Source organism: Polypterus senegalus, chromosome 10, assembly GCF_016835505.1.
Source record: "Polypterus senegalus isolate Bchr_013 chromosome 10, ASM1683550v1, whole genome shotgun sequence".
Lineage (NCBI taxonomy): Eukaryota > Metazoa > Chordata > Cladistia > Polypteriformes > Polypteridae > Polypterus > Polypterus senegalus.
The window spans coordinates 140,750,351-140,771,667 of record NC_053163.1 but is presented as its reverse complement, the minus strand read 5'-3'; the positions used below and the strand labels follow the sequence as shown (position 1 = coordinate 140,771,667).

The following is a 21,317-nucleotide window of genomic DNA, read 5'->3' as shown; positions in this document are numbered from 1 at the left end:
TATAACTACCCTAAGATATAGAACATAAGAAATTTGACAAACAAGAAGAGATCATTCAGTCTAATAAGCTTTTTTGTTTAGCTAACAGCTAAAGTATCTCAATATTTCATCCAGGTATCTCTTAAAGGGTGTCAGTGCTTCCACTTTAACTCATTGGCTTGGTAGTTTGTTCCAGATTCCCAGAACCCTTTGCAAACAGAAGTGCCATCTGTCTTCACTCGCCTTAATGTCAGCTTCCCCTTAATTTCCAATGGTGTCTTAGTATGTGATTCACAGTTAAGTTGAAAGAAGCCTACTGGATCTATTTTATCAACACCTTTAGAGAATTTTGAAAAACTGGATTAGACCCCGCCCCCTCCCCAGTTTTCTGTGCTTGAGACTAAACAGGAGTCATTCTACGAGTCTGTCAAAGTAGGACATCTCCTTAAGTCCTATGATGCACTTGGTCGCTCTCCTCAGCGCAGCTTCAAGTGCTACTATGTCTTTCTCATACTGTGGTGACCAGAACAGCATACAGTACTCCAGATATGTTCTCAGTAGTACATTATATAGTCTGATCATAATGTCTCTTGGTTTATGTTCAACAGTTTCAATGATATAACCTAAAATTTTATTTGCCTTAGCAATTGTTTCTGTACATTGCTTAGATGATTAAAGTTTTGTGTCAACATAAACTCCTAAATCCTTTTCAGATGTTGCTTCCTTTAGAACAGTGTCTCTCATCTTGTATTTATAACTAGCAAAATACCCGCGCTTCGCAGCGGAGAAGTAGTGTGTTAAAGAAGCAATGAAAAAGAAAAAGAAACATTTTGAAAATAACGTAACATGATTGTCAATGTAATTGTTTTGTCACTGTTGTGAGTGATGAGTGTTGTTGTCATATATATATATATATATATATATATATATATATATATATATATATATATATATATATATATATATATATATATATATATTTACACACACAAACATATATATATACATATCTATACACACACACACACATACACACACACATATATAAACATATATATACATATACATACATATCTACATATATACACACACAGCTATTTCGTATCAGTGCAATACGCTGTTTGTTAAAACGGATGACACCAGCTCTTACGTGCAAGTCTGCGTGGATATTATGAACTATCGATTTGTTCAAGTTCTATTTAAATTTTAAATAGAAGGAATTTTTATTTAGTCGACAGAAATATCTTTGGTAGGAATGGTAAAACAGACAGGAATATTATTCCTGAATAAATCAACTCAAACCTTAAACAACTTATAATATTTTGCTCTCCATAAAAATATATCCTGTCTAAATTATACAAGTTAGAAATAAAGTAAACATTAAAAGAACAAACATTCAAATTTCTTTACTCTTATGTAATTTTATATTTTATAAAAAATAAACTTAGATTTTAAATATCCCAAAAGATTTTGCTCTCCATAAAAATATATCCTGTCAAAATTATACAAATTCAAATATGAACATGCTGCATAACAAAACCTAGAAATATAAATAAAATGTGTTCCTTTCAGCAATAACAAATCAAATCATTCAGTTGTCTTTGCTCATATGTCATTTTAGAGCTGGACGCCTGGCATCTTTTTGGCAACAGGTTCGTTTCTGTTTGGTGTGAGGTTCTGTGTTGTGGAGATTCTCAGGATGGATTGCAGGTGCTCATCAGTGAGGCGACTCCTGTGTGCTGTTTTGTTAGTCTTTATCACTGAGAAGAGCTTCTCACACAGATATGTGCTACCAAACATGCACAAGGTTCGAGCCGCATGTAGACGGACTTTTTGTTCTTCAAAGTCACCAAAGCGTGCAAACTCAGTGCGCTCAGTTTATCAGCAAAGTGCGATTTGGGAACACCGTAGTGACGACTTGGTTTAACATTACTTGGTAATAGGGAAAGTGGGGCAAGTGGTTGTGTCTCCCATAAAAGCAGCTCAATTGAAATCACTTTGTGATTGTGCACGGGTAAAACGTCCGCTGAAGTGTCAGATTCTTATTTAATTCTTCTGCTTTCTGTATCTTCTGCATTGCATTCAGGTCTTTCAGGTTACCCTGATGTTTTGTTTTATAGTGCCGTCTTAGATTAAATTCTGTAATTACAGCCACATTAGCTCCACAAATGAGACACACGGGTTCAGTAAACATATACTCAGCCTCCCATCGGTTTTTAAAGGCTCTATTTTCAGAATCAACTTTTCTCTTCAGCATCGTGTGAGCTAGCTTCGCAATAACTTGATTAACTCGGTAAGTGTTAGGCAAGGCAGCTGAAGCGCTGCATTATGGGATCTGTAGTTTATTGTGTTACCAGCGCTTCATATACCCGGCTTTAATAACAATAATACAGTATATAAAATGATCTGCGGGCGGATATAATTACACGCCGGGCGGATGTGGCCCGGCCCTTGAGTTTGACACATATGGACTAAATAGAACTTGAAAAGATATATTTTTCAAATGTGATCGCGCAATTCAGATAGAGTTGACGCGACTACAGCCTGCATGCCTCAATAAGTCATCCTCCCTTGCCCTTACTTTTTACCGCTCATCTAATGAATACACTGAGTATGGCTTTACCAAAACAATCACTGATGGCGAATAAAGTATCCATTATTCGAGTATGTAGATCGGGTTATATATATATACATATATATATACCCGCGTATCGCAGCGAGAAGTAGTGTGTTAAAAAGCTAGAAAAGAAAAGGGAACATTTTAAAAATAACGTAACATGACTGTCAATATACAGTATTTGTTTTGTGAGTGTTACTGAGTGTTGCTGTCATCAAGGATTTGATTATCATTATTTCTTTCAATCAGGTTCGTATTTGTAGGATGTGTTGTGTTCAAGTTACATTCCGTGTTTGTCAATCGTTGTAAAGATGACAGGTTTCATTCATCGATTCGTTTCTTACTGCATCAATAAACAGCTCGTCTTCTTCTTTATCTGAGACCTGACACACTGCATGCACGGTTTTTTACACTGTCTTCCTTTAGCGGACATTGACTTTTTCCAACGTGTGCTTTGTTTCCGCAGTAGTTGGATTTATGAATATGCTTGTATGTATGAGACGCTTCATATTTTTTGCTGCCTTTTCAATTGTGTAATTCGGTTTTTGTTCAGCGCTCTTTGGAACTGTTGCCTTTTATCTGTGCACTGCGTCAGTTCACGTGAGCCACTCGGTGTACATGCATCGAAGGTTCCCAGCTGTGCTGGTGCCATCTCGTGCTATGTCCATGGCTGTATTTAATGTTACCTTAGTCCTGGCACTTAAAACTTTCTCTCGCAGTTTCGCTGAGTTTGTGTCAAACACCACCCTGACCATCTCATCTTCCTCTCCATAAGCACAGTCCTTCACCCGTGAATATTTACCCGTGGCAGTTTGCTATTGGATTGCCGCTGACGGACGGCCTTATATGGGCAGGCACTAAATTACAAACGCCAGCGGCAGCCTGTCTATGAACTTAATTTAAAGTGTAGGTTTACATCGTGCTTTGTTTCCAGTAGCAGAACTCATGAATATGGTTGTATATGTCACTCGCTCGCTTCTTATTGTTTCGCTGCCTTCTCAATTATATAATGCATGTTTTCTTCAGCGCTTTTTGAGGTCTTCCTGGTTTTCTATGTACTGCGTGATTACGTGGGAGGCGTGATGATGTCACACGAAACTCCGCCCCCACGGCGTTGAAGCTCATCTCCATTACAGTAAATGGAGAAAAACTGCTTCCAGTTATGACCATTACGCGTAGAATTTCGATATAAAACCTGCCCAACTTTTGTAAGGAAGCTGTAAGGAATGAACCTGCCAAATTTCAGCCTTCCACCCACACGGGAAGTTGGAGAATTAGTGATGAGTGAGTGAGTGAGTGAGTGAGTGAGGGCTTTGCCTTTTATTAGTATAGATTGATACTCCTTTTGCCCATGAGTATCTGACACTGTAGATATAACTGAATGAAGGCTATACAGAAAGACTGCAAATCAACAGCCTGTAAATTATGGTATTTACTGCTACCATACTCTAAATGATGTTAAATTGCGAAAACATATTTCAGCAAATTATGGGAAAATTGAACACCTGCCAAACATTTGTCTGAGACTGTGATTAATTAGATGAACTGCTTGATTAAATTTAACATGTGAAAGTTCCTCATATTTATATTAGTGTTTTTATGAACTTTGTTACTGGTTATAAATGTAATGAAAAAAGTTAATGTTAATCCATATTAAGATGTTTCTAGTGCTAACATTTCAGTCCCACTGCAAAAGCCAAGAAAGAACTTTTATGAAATCTATGACAAACATATTAATGCAGCTGCATATCTCTGCCATTCCATTCCCAAATGATCATTTGGCAATTACGCAGGCAGCATGGTTTTTAAAAGAACCTGAAAAAATATTTTTTCCAGGAATGACATACATAAAACATGGTCTGTCAACTCTAAAGGTATAATTTTTGCACAAAAAAGACAAATTATTTAAAAACACATGGATACCATATTCATGTACACAACTGAATTAACCCACCTGTTGAACCAGCTATTAGCATTAAAGTTTGACAGGAAACTGCAGCCTACCTTGACAGCAACAGAGGCCAAACATAAATGGGAAGAGAATTCATTTGCAGTGTGTACATCAATGCTAACTCTTAACAATGACTAATTACTCTAACAAAATGTCTTAGAAAAATCACATCGATACAGGGGTGTTAATTGAACATGTTTTGTGATTGGTTGTACAAATGTTAGATTATGGGAAAGATAGGAAAACAAAATTTGTACATACCAACCATGACAGATGAATACTTCTGAAATGGGTCAAAAGGACATTTTCCTTTACCTTCCTCAGGTGGTCCAAGAAGCTGTAACTGGCCATTGTTAATATCCTGTTTAAACAGAGAACAATATATAGTGTTATACCAAATAAAAACGTGATGAGTTACCATTACTGAGGAAATAAAACTCCCCTGCTTCCTTGTTCCACATACCTGCTGCAGCTGTTCCAAGATTAAAAGCATCAATATAGATCCAAAAATCCCTAAACAACCATAAATAATAGTCAAAGGAAGATAAAATTTTATGGGTTTTAGCTTTTTGTTTTAGTTTTGACTTGATGGCACAGATGTACCACGATGGTCTTGAGGTATATTATACTGTGTATTGATAATCTTTACACAGAAAGCCAAAGAAGTATGCATGAAAATATTTGAAATTAAACCCATGTCAGTGACAGAAAGTGCATCTTAACTTTATCATAATCCTACAGAGGGTTTTATCACTACTTTGTTATCCTATCTATAGACAGCAACTTTTATATAAATAGCCTTCAAAAGATTAGGCAATTAAGCAGGATTTTTGGCAGCAAACTCAGTACTGACAAGCACATATTAATAAATGTTTATGCTTACACTATTTTGTCTTTCATGGAAAGAGACTGGTGTTAGTACATTTAGTGATTAAGTCTATCCAGTATGTAAAAAAAGGGGTTGAACTAAGTGATCATTCAATTCATTAATTAGAAGTGTTTCCATTTGCGATGCAAGTAGTTATTTAAAACAATTAACAATATGCCTACCCAGGGACGCCAAAATAATGTAGGAAAGGAAGGTTGAATTGATCACTTGGTTAGATAATTAAGTTAATTATCAGTTTTGCATTTGACATTCAAGTAATTTAATAAGACACCCACCCAGTTGGCCCAAATTAATGTACGTTGACTGAGGGATCTTTGTTTAACTTTCCTGCTGGGATACTAGAAATGTGAAGAGATTGGACCATCTCCTGGTATATTCTCCATGCTCTTGAATTTTTTTGCGACAGCACGTATTGATATGCCATCCTGGAGGAGATGGACTACCAGTGCAATCTGAATCGGCTGCAGGTACTGCCTCATTCTACCAGTAGTGACAAGAACACTAGCAAAATGAAAAAATCACAGTAGAATCAGACAGGAAGGATAAAGAGAGAGCAATTGTCCGTTTCCCTTTTTGGGGTTTGACTTGCTGTTGTCTCTCCAGTGCACCTGTAGTCACTGACATAGTATTAGACTGTAATGATTAAGTGTTCCCTTAATTTTTGAGCAGTATGTGTGTGTGTGTATATATATATATATATATATATATATATATATATATATATATATATATATATATATATATATATATATATATATTATATATATATATATACACATATACACACACACAAAAAGAGAGAGAGGTGTATACAAAACATAAAATTATTAATTGAACTTTTATTCACCTATACAAAAAGGTGCACAACTTTTGAATTGTGATTTTTCAATTCATGTGGTCAGGATTAATAAATTGTTAAGGTAATTCTTATGTTTCTCGTGCCTGCATCATAGCATTTATTTACTCACATCTAGTCTGCACTGGCTTACCAAACCCTCCTGCCAGACCTTTTTGTGTGTGAGTGTGTACATGCGAGATTCTATTCTGCACTTTCTTACTGGATTTAGGAAGAAACTTATAAACTTATCCTTCACAAGTATATTACCTTATAGTTACAGTGACACCAATATCATATTATGGTAGCTGGCTTTATCCTAAATACTAAGTTACGAGTAATACTTTTCAGAATCAAAGCAGGTGTATTTATGGTTTGATGGAAGCAATGCTTTATTCCTTTCCTGGTTGGCTTTCTCCAGATGGATGGAAGAATCTTCAGCACACTTATCCTTGTTAAGGAACTCTTTTCCTTCATCATATCTTCTGCTTCTATGCGGTAGTGCAGTTTCTTTTTGAGGTTCAAACACACTGATGTTTCTTTTGTTACTAGCAAAAATCACATCTGCAGAGTCAGCTGGTTTTTAGTAATATGAATGCGTGGTCTTACATATGGTCTTCCTCTGCTCTTGCATGGTTTGGACTGACACCCCTCATCCAACTCTTTTTATGGACAGTTTTTCATTTTTCCAGTCCAGCATCAGTTATGCTTTGGAGTAAATGGGATTTCTCTAGCCTTTGTTACGGCCACACCCTATAAGCACTGGGTCTTTGCTACTGTGAACTGATAGAGGAAGCCCAGACGCGGGGTGTGTAAAGGTTTTCAAAGGAAGAAATAGAGTCCGGTCATTGGTTTCTTGGGTGCACATTATCCCATCCTATTTTGGTCAACTATTGGAGCAAACTTTCTTCCATCAAGATTGCCATGAATTTAAATTAAGGCACTTTGTTTGAACTTGAGTGTCCAGATGGTGCCTTGAAGAGCTGTCTCAGGGTTACATGGTCTGCGATTTGTCATCCTGTAAGATAAGGCACAGAGGCTGCATTCCGAAGAAAGGCCTTGTCACGGAAACTGACTTTTTAGCTGAAATTAAAACTGTCTGGCCCAAGATTTTTAAGCCAAGGACCTGTGTTCCAGGTAGACCTGAATGGATAATGCCAGTCTGTCCTACAAAAGGGGATCATGCAAAAGTTCTCCACACTGATTACTTTCTCTGTTTGCATATCTATTTCCTATGGCCAAAATGTATACATAATAAAACATCAATGTTGACTTAACAGCAAAAAGGTTTGTCTGAATGTTAAAATGTTATTAGGTACAAGTTGTGTGCCTTGTGATAACTTGCCTGCTTCTTTATAAGTGCTTGTGAATGTGTTTCCCACCAAACCTGTCATCTAAATGAAGATATGTCCAGCTTAATCGCCACCTGCAACAGGTTATAATAAATATATAGACAATTGCAACATTTAGACCTCTTCTAAGGAAATGCATATAATGTGGTGCTATCAGTTTAACTGTACGATTACCCCTTCATTTACATGGATTTGTATTTACTCTCCATTTAGTGGCTGTCCACAGATTGCTGTATACTTTTTGTTTTGCCATATTTTCTTTCATTTATATTTTCATGAAAAAATAATCTGTTTCCAATAAATAAATAAAATTTTCTGCAGTAAAATCACAATTCATGACAGGCTTAAATATCATAATTGAAATTATATGTACGCCACATACTGCGAGGTTGTGGTTTTGTTGAAAAAAGCTTCCAGCACTGAGACTGAGACTTTAGTATGTGTCATCTTTCAAACCATAGCTTTTATAGGAGACATCATTGTTCTGATTTTTTGTAATTATTAATTTATAGTAATGAAAATCATGACACATACCATCATGTCAGACAGTATATGACAAATGAGGGTGCTAGCAAATGAAGATGTGTGTTAGTGGTGTGCCTCAGCGGTGGGTGTGGGACTCAACATAAAAAATTTGGCTATGGGACCACTTCATACTCAAGCGTGCAAGGATTGGTGTATTTATCAAAAAAATAGGCTTAATTTATGGGTTATACTGTAGCATTACTGACCTAAAGGAAACAAAAGTAGAACTTTTTTAAGCAAAACTTAAATCTTAAGCAAAAAAAAATCACTTAAAGTGAAGAAAGAAGCCATACCACATGCACTTCAGAAGTCATCTACCTGAAGCTAAGCAAGTTCATGCCTAGCCAGTACTTGGATGGGAGACCATCTAAGAAAAGCTTGAGTAGCTGCTGGAAGAGGTGTTGGTAAGACCAGCAGAGGGCTTTTAACCCTGTGGTCTGAATGTGGATACCAATGCCCCAGTGCAGTGATGGGGACACTGTGCTGTAAAAATGGCGCCATCCTTTGGATAAGATGTAAATGCGAGGTACTGACTCTCTGTTGTCAAATAAGATCCCTGATCACCCTTCATGAAGAGGAGGGTGTATCCCGATGTCCAGGCTAAACTGTCCTCCATGGTAGAGTCATTCTGGTCCCCTAATCATCCCTGTCTCTAATTAGTTCACTCTGTCTCTCTCTCACCACTTCACCACCTAACAGCTAATGTGTGGTGAGCGGACTGGCGCAGAAATTGCTGCCATCGCATCATCCAAGCGGATGCTACACATCAGTGGTGGTTGACGTGTCTCCCCACTCACTATTAAAAGTGCTTTGAGTGTAAGAAAAGCACTGTATAAATGTAAAAATATTATTATTATTAATGATACATATTCATGTCAAAAGTTTACTCTTTCTGCAGTGGTTGGGAGGAGAGTATCCATGGAAATGAGATTAAAACACAGTTTGATGCATAGCTCTAATATGCATACAACATACTTAACACCCAGGAGCTGCACTGTCACTTATTTGCTTCATAACTTCATTTGTATATCTACTTTATGCTTTGTAGCTTAAATCACTATTTATTTCCTGCAAAGCTTAAATTAAATCACATTTGCAGTTGGCATATTAATGAATGTTTTGTTAATATGTTTGCCACTAAAAAACTGACAGATGTCAAGATTAAACTTTAGTCTCAAAAGCTAAATCTGCATCTGTCACTGCACTGTTTTTACCCTCCATGCATTTGTCACCACTGTCTTATCATCATGCGTTGTGGAAGCCGGCCCGGACACAGACAGGCAGACACGTTTGTGTCGCCCAACACACGTTTTATTACCATTATCTATTATGTACAAGTGCCACACAACCCCAAAGTCCAGGCCACCAAATCAATGCCTTCTTCCTCTTCAGGCCGCCTCCTTGCCTCCTCCAGAGACCTCATCCTCTTCCACCCAACTCTAGTCCTTGTATGAAGGGAGGCGGCCCCTTTTATACACACCCGGATGTGCTCCAGGTGCTTCCTGGCAACCTTCCACTGGCACTCCCCAGTGTGGCGGAAGTGCCGGCTGCATCTCCGGAAGCACTCCGGGTGTCCCTGCTCCTCTTCACCCCAGCACTTCCGGGTGTGGCGGAAGTGCTGAGGTCCAGGGCTCCACAGACATTGGGGCACCCCCTGGCGGTGACCACGGGCCCCTACAGGGTTGAGCTTCAAAGCTCTGTACCCATGGTCCCCATAGGCACCAGGGCAGTCGCTCCCACATGGTCTGGGGGAGGCATAAGCCCTCCTCCGATCCTCCCGGCCGGGTCATAAAGCCATCTGCGACAGCATATACTGTATTATGCTACCACATAAAACCATTATAAAATTATATAAATGGGCTATGTAGGACATAAGGTAAACTGACGACATATAAAATGCATATATTAAGTTTATGGTTCTACATGGAAAGTTGCCTGCACTTCTTTTTAAAGCCCAAGAATACTGTATTTGAATTTGTAGACATAATAGCCAGAATACATTGCAAAACTTGCCTAATAGAAAACTAAATACTTTGAAAGGAGTAAAACCATGATAAAGCTTGTTTGCTGTTCTCATTCTCTGTAACATTACATTCTGTAGTTCCTCATCCAATCACTCCATCTCTTTTCTTGAGCTTGCCACTGTTCTAAATATGCCCAAAACTATTGTTACCTTATGCTTTTTTTTTTTTTTTTTAACTTTAACTGCAAGGATTGTTTGGAAGCATGGAAAATAATTTAATATGTGCTCCCTAAGCATCCTAACAATGGGTTGACCCATTCTGCACATTAACATTCATTCTGTCAGACCCACTGCCATTACACTGTACTGTAATGCAAAGTGGTCCCACCTAAATAATATACAGGTACTACATCACTAATACTGTGAACTCTACATGTGCTTGTTGAGCATCTCATTCCAAAACCATGGACATTAATAAGGAATTAATCTGTCCCTGACCCTTCAACAACAACCACCTCTCTAACCCACTACACTGCTTTTGTTGCCGTTACTGCCCCTGGGGAAGTTTTCCACTGTATTTCGGAACACTGCTGTGTGGATTCACTCTCAATAGCACTAGTGAAGCTGGGTACTCACTTTGGGTGATAAGGCCTGGCTTGCATTGTCATGCTGAAAAGGGGCAGCCCCAAAGAGTTGCAACAAAGTTAGAAGCACACAATCCCCTAGAATGGCATCATATGATGTGCCAATAAGATTTCACTTCATTAGAATTATGTGGCCTAACTCAAACTTTGAAAAACAGATCCAGACTATTATTTCTTTTCTAATAAAACTTTACAATTGGCACTATTCATTTAGGCAGATAACGTTCTCCTGGTAAACCTTAACCATAGATTAGTCTCTCATATAAGTGAGATTCATCACTCCATAGAGCATGTTTCCTTTGCTCTAGAGTCCTATGGTAATGTGCTTTATGCCACATCAGGCAATGATTGGCATTACAAAGCAATCTTATGCTTGTGTGCGACTGCTTGGCCATGGAATCCCACTTCATCAAATTTGTACTGACATTGTTATCAGATGCATTTTGGAACTCAGTACTGAGGACAGACAATGTGTACATGCTACACACTTCAGCACTGGTTGGTCCTGTCCTATTACCTCAGGGCTGAACTGTTGTTGCTCCTAGATGTTTCCACATCACAATAGAAGGCACTTACAGATGACCAAGGCAACTCTAGCAAGGCAGAAACTTGATAAACTGCCTCTCTTGAAAGATGGCATCCTATAATAGTGTCACGCTGAAAGTCACTGAGCTGCTTAGTATGGCCCCTCTACTACCAAGGTTTGTCTGTGGAGACTGTACGGCAGGTTGATTTTATGCATGTTACCAATGGGTGTGGCCAAAATAGTTAAAGCCACTAATTAGGAGTGTCCACATAATTTTCACCATGCAATGCACCTGTTATGATATGTCAAACTACCTCGACTGAAAACACGATGCCAAACCTGACAATGCCCCAACTGAAGTACATGAAAAGTTTTAGTTTCTGTGATAAAGTTTGTCCAATTTATTTAAAAAGCAAAAAAAAAATATTTGATTTACAATCTGCAGATTAAATATCTTCATAGCCTTTCTTCTTTCCTAAAACATGTTAATTAGAATAAATGTCTATTGTGATCACAACACAATTGCCTGGAACTCATTCATTACTCCCTTAATTTTGATAATTTATAACATGTTCTTAAATAAATGTTTCCATAAATTATTACATTAAATTGTGTTTTACTAGTGCTGACTTTGTGAAACTGAATAAAATCAAATATCTAAAACATCAATTTTATAATTAAATCTCCAGCTAGTCTGAGCTGAATTTAAACATTTAGCTGTTATGGCAGTGGAAAGAAGTTACATTTCAACCCTCCAGGCAGGAGGTGTCAATTGTCTGAAAGATAAAAGATGCCTGCCTCACTATTTTAACTTGCGTCAGCAGCTATGGAGTGAGACCTAAAGGGAACATAGCACCAGACAACGTTGGTTTTCATTTGTACCTTTTGCCTCCCTTAAAAATATTTTATCATTTACCTAATGTTGAAAATGAAATTATATGAAAGATTACCAAATTCTCTCTTGCATGAGCTAGGAACTATATACTCGTACAACAGCTGCTTTAGGGATAAGAATGAATGAGAAGTTGTATCTGGGTGTGTCTTACTCCATAGACAATGTTTTACAAATTTATACTGATCCACTTTCCCAAGCTGACTTCTAGAAGTGAAGTATTTTTTCACTAAATGATATACCAAACTAATTTAAATAAGATCATCTGATTTTTAAAATGAACAATTAATTTATTCAATAATTTCAAGTCTAGTCACAGGCTATTCTACATAATTCATGAAAAACCTACCATATAGTGACAAGTGGGGCTGAAAGCGTTTGTTCCACAGACGTACATCATGGAATCATTGATTCTGTGAAGAGTGCGGATGTAGTTGCGACATTCTATCTGCAAAAAGGCAAGATTAAATCTCAAATTGGTTCAGTTCTGTAGAGAGTTGTATGCTGATTGCACAGTGGTTATAGTAAAAAAAATTACACCAATCCAATCCATCAAGTGAAATGCAGGAACCCAATCGCTTAACCCCATTTACACTTATTCACAACAAGCACTCTTACCTTTCTTGCAATTTACTACTCCTGATCTATGCCAAATCTAAATAAAAAGTCACATTAAATATTTACAATTTTACAGGTATGTCTGTACCTCAAAATGCAACTTACATCTTTGCTTTTCCCTTTGTTAGTACATTCAAGCTGTTTGTTTTCCAAAACGGGCCAGGACACCTGGGAGATAAATACAAATGAGCAAAAGCAGGTTTTATAATCATTATGCAACATTAGCTAAAACTTATCTTATACTTCAATAAAATAATGTGTTTCAGTGTAAAGAATAACATCAAGATCTTTTTTGAAAGTTTTTTATGTTAGAGCACAACTCAATGGATTCATAGAAACTGCTTGGATGCTAATATTTGGCCAAGTAATTGAAAAAGGTGAGCCTGTCTCACAAGAACAATTATCTTGCAAACTGGCAAGGATTTAAGACATAAAAAGTGACAGAGGGAGCCATCCTCAATTATAAGACAGAAGAAAGAAAAAGAACTCCCAGTAGCCTTCTTGTCCTAAAATATTTTGTGTAAAGTTTAATTGTGAAAAACAAAATGTGCATCATCCGTTTTTTTTTAAGTTGTACTGTTTACAGGCCACTTGCAGGTTATAGTTTTCAGTCCAATTAAAAACACAAAGTCAAAAATATTGCCAAAAAATAGTAACCAACAAAGGGAACAAAAATAAATGTCACATATTTGTTAAGAACATACAAGTTTGTACAGTTTTCTTTCAGTGGCTGGCAATATTTCCTAACAAGATCAATTACAAAATGTTTACTGTCAGATATAATCTTAACAGAATACAATACTGTATATTAAGATGGATAAAGGCCAAAAATTATTCAAAAAGCTTCTCATTTGAAAAACACAAAGTCAAGCTAATAAAGCAAAACTGATCAGTTGCTCACCTTGGAAATTTTGTTAGAGACATCGTCCATGTTAAGAGCGTAGATTGCTTCCCTTGCACAGACTAACAAAGTATCAATATCTTCTCTAAGCAACATGACAGAATAATTGTAGAATCCTTTTTCTTTAAAAGTTTTGATGTGTTTGTCTAAAAAAAAGAAAGAAAAAAATCATTGACTTAAAATATCTAAAACATTTTTCAAAATCTATATTTAAATTTACAACAAGACGTCTTGTAACATGTTAAATATCACTGTTATCAGTAAAATACAAGTGTCGTTCATTTTTAGGATTCCATTCACTTCCTGCTATGCTATCCCACTCAGACATCCCAATAATGTTATGAAAATGTTTTGAAAACAAAAGTTTCTCAATAATATACTCTGCCTGTTTTGGACATCACAAGCATTGCAGCCTCCCAAAATTATTATTTCAAAGAACATCAGATAAAATACTAACATCTCTTTTGCATTTTGTCTTTCAAAGATACAAATTAAAATAAAATAACATGACATTATCATCTTTTTCGGCAGCACCAGACATAAGGTAGGAAACAGCCCTAGACAAGGCTTGGGCCCATCCATTAAAATACAATGTTAAAACAGATCTGCTATTCTTAACCATTCATTGTCCTGCTTCTGTACGGACATTGAAAACGAATTCTGCAAACTAAAAGCTAAGATAGTCTTTCACGGTTTTCTTTATGACTCAATCAATTAACCAATCTCTCAGATTTGAATGTTCACGTTAAAACTAACAAATATAGTCAACAGTAGATTAAAAACTGTTTATGTTAGAGGTTTGTTCCTGTATGACATATATTTACACTATCAGGTAAGGAACATTTGTAAGGAAAGGATGGGCAACATATATTGAATACTGCTTGGTGTTCTATGGATAATGCTCAAGGAGCACTGAAAAGTAAAATGTATGTATGTGAAAACCATAGTTTTCAGAAAAGTGTATTAAACTCTACTTAAAAATACACTTGTTCACAAAGGTGAATCTTAGATTTTACATACATGCATAAAGTAATTAAAAAGAAAGTGGAGATGCTCATGTTCTATACTACCTATCAGGCCCCAAAAAACACACAAAGACCAAAAATACAAAACAAAAAAACCCACAATATCTCACACAAATACACAAAGATGTTACACATAGTAACATAACTTAGAATTTTTAAAACCCACTTAATCCAATTCATGCTTACAGTGGGTGGAGCCTATCTTGGTACCCTTTACCTCAAGTGAAGGAAACATCTGGATATGCCACCAATCCAAAGGGTCCACTTATGCACTCACTTATACTCATAGTTTATAAATGTTTTACAAATGAAACTGCTAAAGAGAGTTTAATTACCAGTAAGTGCTTCCTTATCATTATTATGTACATTATTATCCCTTAATCCAAAGCAACTCAAAAAAATCTGTTTGCACCAAATGCGTTAACAACAGAATACAAAGTTAACTGTTAATAATGTGCATAACAAAACTGTAAAGCAGAGCACATATTCCATGGTTAGATAAAAATAATGGAATGTTGATAGGGTCAGCAGAGCTCCAATTAATACTTTACAGATATGTCAATGAATAACAAGCTGGACTAAAATAAACTGAAGATTTTTTTGCTCCGCAATGATCATGTTCATGCATAAGCTTAGTAGAGGTGACCTGAATCAGTTTTTGTTGCACTTACTGCTGTAGATATGGTGTGCCAACACAGCAGTTGATAATGCAGATGTTCCTGTCATGTGGCAAGCTATACCTAGACTGGTTGAAACTTTGTTTTGGCCGTTTGTGATAAACTAAGCATTACTGATTCTGAATATCTTAAAATGGCAATAATCAAAAATATTAACAAGAAAAAATGAAAATACATAATGCCAGTCATTTTTCATTGTCATTGATGAGAAAGTAAACCAGCTGCTTTTGTGTCATGTGGTACATTTTTCTAAAGTTCAAGGGAAAAACTGTAATAATTAAGGCACACAGTTTCTAGTAAAGACAAGAAGCAAAACATACTAAATAAATGTATCTTCTTTTTATTCTTCCCATTTCATAAACTATTAAATTGGTCCTATGCAGCCCATCTCTAGGATACTTTGTTGCTTACTCTGGAAATTTTGACTACACTGCAAGATATCAATACATTCTGAATATGATATTACAAACCATCATGGCAGGGATGCCTAATTTATTATTCCAAAAATTGTGCCTCCAAACAATTTGGAAAGGAATTGCTATGTACAGTGGCATACAAAGGTTTGAGATCCTTTGCTTAAAACATCTGTTACTGTAAATAGTTAGGTGAGCAGAATATGAACTGATCACCAAAAGGCAGAAAGTTAAAAAATGGCACATTTCTTTTCAGCATTTTATGCAAGTTTAGTGTATCATTTTTGTTTTGTACAATTGTACAGTGAAAAAGTAGCACCATGCAGACGTTTGGGCACCCCAAGATATCTGAGGTCTCAGACCTTCATTTGCTCATTAGGACTATGGCTTGTTCACAGTCACTGTAAGGAAACCCCAGATGATGCAAATTGCAAAGCTGTATATATTTTTCCAACTATTAAATGTGGTGGATCGATTACACTTTGGGTTTGTGTTGCAGCTAGTGGCACAGGGAACATGTCATTAGTAGAGGGAAGAATAAATGCCACCAAATTCTGGAGTCAATGCCACCAAATTAATGTCATCACACTATCTGTAAAAATGGTGAAGTTAAAAACAGGATGGGTTCTTCAACAAGATAATGATCCAAAACACACCTAAAAATCTACAATGGAATACCTCAAAAGGTTCAAGTTGATGGTTTTGCCAAAACTGTCACAGTCCCCTGGGCTAATCATTGAAAATATGGGGATAGATCTCAAAAGAGCAGTGGATGGAAGATGGCTGAAGAATCTTGCGGAATCGGAAGCCTTTTGCAAGGATGAATGAGCGAAAATACCCCAAAGTAAGAAGTGGCTGGCTACAAAAAGCGTTTACAAGCTGTGATACTTGCCAAAGGGGCCTTACTAAGTACTGGCCATGACAGATACCCAAACTTTTGCTTCAGACCCTTTTATTTTTTTGGTGTGTTGTACCTGTGAATGATGGAAATAAAATTGTAATTTTGCTTAAAAAATAAAAGAAATGTGCCATCTTTAACTTTATGTGTTTTGGTGATCAGTTCATCATCTGCTCCCTTACCTATTCACAGTAACAGACATTTTAAGCAATGGTACCCAAACATTTCCATGTCACTGAAATGTCAGTACACTTCTATGGTCAGTCATTTCTCAAGATCGTTCCTTGAAAATGCTTGTGTTGACACCAGCTATATACCATCCCATTGCATTTCTTATGAACAGTCTGTAGAATTTATTTTATTTGAATAATCCTGAAAGTACTGGACATTTCCTTCACTGATTTCTTCTGCTTCTTGCAAAACATTTATATATTACTAGAATTATTACCTGACTCTAAAGATACAACCACCTAGTCTTTCAACTACATAACGCAATATAGCCTAACAACTCAACTTCATGTAACACAATCATGTCCCATAACATTACATAACCTAACCCAAATCCACCTAATTCCAAAAGTGTCAGACACAAAGCAGGAAAACAGGTCTGAACAGTGTGCAAGCCCATTACAGGTTTTCCTCACGTATCCCCAACACTTTCAAAGGGCAAAGTTAGAACTGCCATTTAACCTGACATGCATGTGCAGATGATAAAAATGTGATGCAGCAAAGAGTAATGTATTTAAAAAATAAAATTCCTCCTTACCATTAAAACTAATGCTTTTCCTGGGTACACAGTTTAATATGACAGCATCTACTATTAGGAAATGATGGCAGAGTGAAAAGTACAGTAGAAGCATAACAGGATGCATAAACATTTTTCAAGTTTATGTGATTACACTGTAACTTAATAGAGGCAGAGAAGAATTGACGTCCATCATTTATTTTCTAACTGAAATAATTCCAAATTAAGTGGGTGTCAGCCTCCACAGCAGGTCCCTGCCAGCATAGGTAGAGATAGGTAGAAAATCCATCACATCAGAATCTGGTTAAAAGAAACTTTGCGCACAATGAATTCAGTTTGGTTCCTAAAAGAAAAAGAAAAAGAAATAAAAATCACACAAATAAACAAAAACAGCATTAGAATTTAAAAATACTGTAAGTTCTAGACTTACATTGACTGATATTGAACAGCCCAACCCATAAATTTTAAACCCTGGAATGTATTTTCGAAAGACATTGTTCAGTATCTTTCAGTTTAGACCCAAGATGTGCATTAGCAGGGTAAGCTTCAGGAATGTGACAAGAAAAACGAAGATCAAGTATTGAGGATGACAGATACATATCTAAAACAACTGCTGTTGTTATTTCCAATGGCAATCAAAAAAAGCTCAAGAAACTTTCATAGTAACAGGAAAAAAAGGACAAAAGCTACATACAACCGCTTCAAAAACGAACATCCCATTAGAATATATATGCAAAAATCAAGCAACTTATGAATTTTTTTTTGGACACTTTCACAGTTGGTTTAAGAAGTTATAGTAGAAATGTGCCTCCATAAAAATTACCATGACATCAAATCAAGTACTTAACGATTACATTTTGTAGGGAACTGACTTACTGCACTTGTACCATAAAAACAAAAATCTTATATATTTTTGTTTGCTTTAAATATTTGTCAAACACGTATTAGACCACATGTTTAAGTATCTGTGCGCAAATCTGTAAATCAAAGAATCTCATGAAGACCAGGATGTAACCATCAACAACTGCGGCATCTGATTTTTTTTTTTTGGTAAATATTATTTTCAGATAAGAGACCTGATCATGTAAGTAGTACTAAAAACTAAGACTCCCTTTCAAAGAATAATACTTAACAGTAGTAGGAAATGAACTGAACTGAAACAGTATTTAAATTAACTGGGATTGTCCCACTGCTACACTGGTCCTTTTACCTCATTAACCTTAGTGTAACAGTCTGTTTTGTATATTTGCTTCACTCACTCACACCTACAGTAGAATGCTTATTAAAGTAGGAAATACAAAGGCAGGGAAAATAATATTGTAGTACTTTTTGGAAAAATACATTTCTACAAAAACAAGACAGGTACTCACACCAAATCCTTGGTACAGATCCAGTATGTTACTTTGTTAGGTACTGACATTTGTTTTTGTGAGGTTATGTTTGCATGTGTACATTTAGAGAAATAATTTACTAATAGTTAATGAAAAATTGTAAGCACCTATTTATTATTTAAGAATATTCAAAAAATTACTTTTTACATTGGCGTAAGATGACGTAATTATGACATCTATCAATGTACAGATATTTTAAGACTATTTCTGTTACTCCCTTTGCTATTCAATTACCTCTCATATGTGCTTTCACTGCTTGTATTAACATTTTAATTGTTGTAATATTAGACACTATATTGATCCTCAAAACCCATAAAAATGCAATAAATTTAGGATTTACTAGTTTGTCTATATCAGCGCTGCTTAGTAGACATGTTTGTGAGACTGCAGTGCCTTTAATGTATTTTATAATTTTTTAAGATTGTTAGGCTTGGTCTAAACTATGCTACCCTTTCAATGCAGCATGAAGAGTTGAGTAACAAGACTGTCTGGCCATTTTGGAAGTTCTGAAACATTGACTTGTAAACTTCACTTTGGAATGAATGAGACATGTGGACCAGGTCACTTCATTATCACCTTATAATAGAGTTGGGTAGAGATCAAGGCTGTGGAGTCACAGTCATTAAGTCTGAAACAATTATTGGATTACTGGAGTTAGACTTGGTAAAAACATACAGACTCCAACTAAACAAATTGTAATATAATGTGATTAAATTCTCAGTTTCACATATAATGATGTAAATAAACTATTTTTCTTCTAGTGTTCTGATAAAAATATAGCCTCTTCTTTAATTTTTAAATTTTGTCTTTTGTTTCATAATACTGTTTGCAACTAAAGCCACAATGGCATCTCTACGGCCTTTGAACCCAAACTTTACCAGGTTAGAGTGCTAAAAAGTTGCCTGATGATTCATGTTGGTGAATAAGAATTTTTATAGAAAAAGCCATACGTGAAACTGGCAAACACTTAGTGAAGAAGACAACGGAGGACCTGTCTTTGTTTCTCAAACTACACACTCTGATGTTTGTATCCTTTTATGCAGATGCCCACCTGGGCCTTCCCCTTTTTTCTCTATCCTACTTATATTCATTTTGCCCTCTTATTTCCATCCATCCATCCATCATCCAACCCGCTATATCCTAATTACAAGGTCTTGGGGGTCTGCTGGAGCCAATCCCAGCCAACACAGGGCGCAAGGCAGGAAACAAACCCCGGGCAGGGTGCACTCTTCTTTCAAGACAGTAAAAGACACCTTTGTATGAAATCTTCATTTTCTTGGCACATGGAAACAACTTTTATTCTGCAAAAAAACAATAGATGGCCATATTCTTGAGAAAATTGTTTCAAATTAGCCATTTCTGAACCCAGAACTGAACTTTGGGAATGCCAGTACCTTATGACACAACTGAACAGATTAACAGGTTTCAGTGGTGCTAATGCAGTTAGAAAGGTTTATCTAACAACTAATTAGCTTATACTTAATTAGTCATGAATTAATGCTAAGGGACTTTATCATTAGGACGACACTGATTGGAATTGCTGCTGAAAATGGGGCTTTGTAGCCATATGTGAATAATTAATTAAAAAATCAGTAATTTCAAGAAGTAATAGCCGTTATAGATTCTAGTAATGCCTTGGATTTATTTTTAAATCAGTTTTAATGATATCTTGATATAAAAAAGGTATCAAAAACATGAACATTTCTGGGTGACTTCACATTTTTGACTGGTACTGTGTGTTGACTTAAATTACAAAGAGAAGTCAGAGGTACCATAAATTCAGGAATTGCAATTGAAGGTTTTGTGTACCGACTCCACAGCTCTGGTAGAGATAGCCACTTAGTCTAAAACCTATTTCAGTTTTTACTTGCTAAACTGTAAATGTGTTAAATCTGGAAGATGGACTGCATCCTTATTGGGATTATGTATAGCTTTTCTTATTTGTTTATTCATTAATCAGCCACCCACTTGCTTTCATTTCTCATCAAAATGTGTATTTTTAATCCTTAATGTAATCTATAACTGGATAAAATCAGCAAGATAACAATAACCTTTAACATTATTTATATTTTGTTTAAGGCACAATATATAGAATGTGTTTGATTCATAATAAAGTTTAATGATTTGATGCAAAACTTAAAAATCAAACCATTTCACCAAATGAACCCACAGTACTTATTTAAATAATTTAAACAAGGCTGTCACTAAACCACACTAAACTTGTTGAGGGAACATTTCTCAAAATCATTTTCACTATGTACAAAGTAATACACCACAACAATACTCACAAACCTGCTTAATTCAACTCAGGGTCATGAGAAATAGAAGCCTATCCTGGGAACACTGAGTGCATAGCAGGAATCAATATTAGGAAGGGCACCAAACTATCAAAAGACCAAATACATAGACAGTGCAATAAAAATCTATTTGAAGCAACCTATTTTGTACTCATGCTAAAGGGTCAAGACTTAGACGT

The 21,317-nt window shown here is 36.0% G+C and overlaps 1 protein-coding gene across 3 annotated transcripts in view; it reads right to left on the bottom strand.

Annotated features, from left to right (window-relative positions):
• The window catches only part of si:ch211-129c21.1 (uncharacterized protein LOC563087 homolog), an 82,009-nt gene that overhangs the window by 38,879 nt on the left and 21,813 nt on the right, over positions 1-21,317 (bottom strand). For all 3 annotated transcript variants that reach the window (XM_039766878.1, XM_039766880.1, XM_039766879.1), the window contains exons 2-6: positions 17,472-17,793; positions 13,693-13,838; positions 12,897-12,959; positions 12,523-12,621; positions 4,809-4,908 (exon numbers count right to left, since the gene is read on the bottom strand). In XM_039766878.1, coding sequence (XP_039622812.1) covers positions 4,809-4,908; positions 12,523-12,621; positions 12,897-12,959; positions 13,693-13,838; positions 17,472-17,583 — 520 coding nt within the window. In that variant the 5' untranslated portion in view covers positions 17,584-17,793. The remainder of the gene's footprint in view (positions 1-4,808; positions 4,909-12,522; positions 12,622-12,896; positions 12,960-13,692; positions 13,839-17,471; positions 17,794-21,317) is intronic.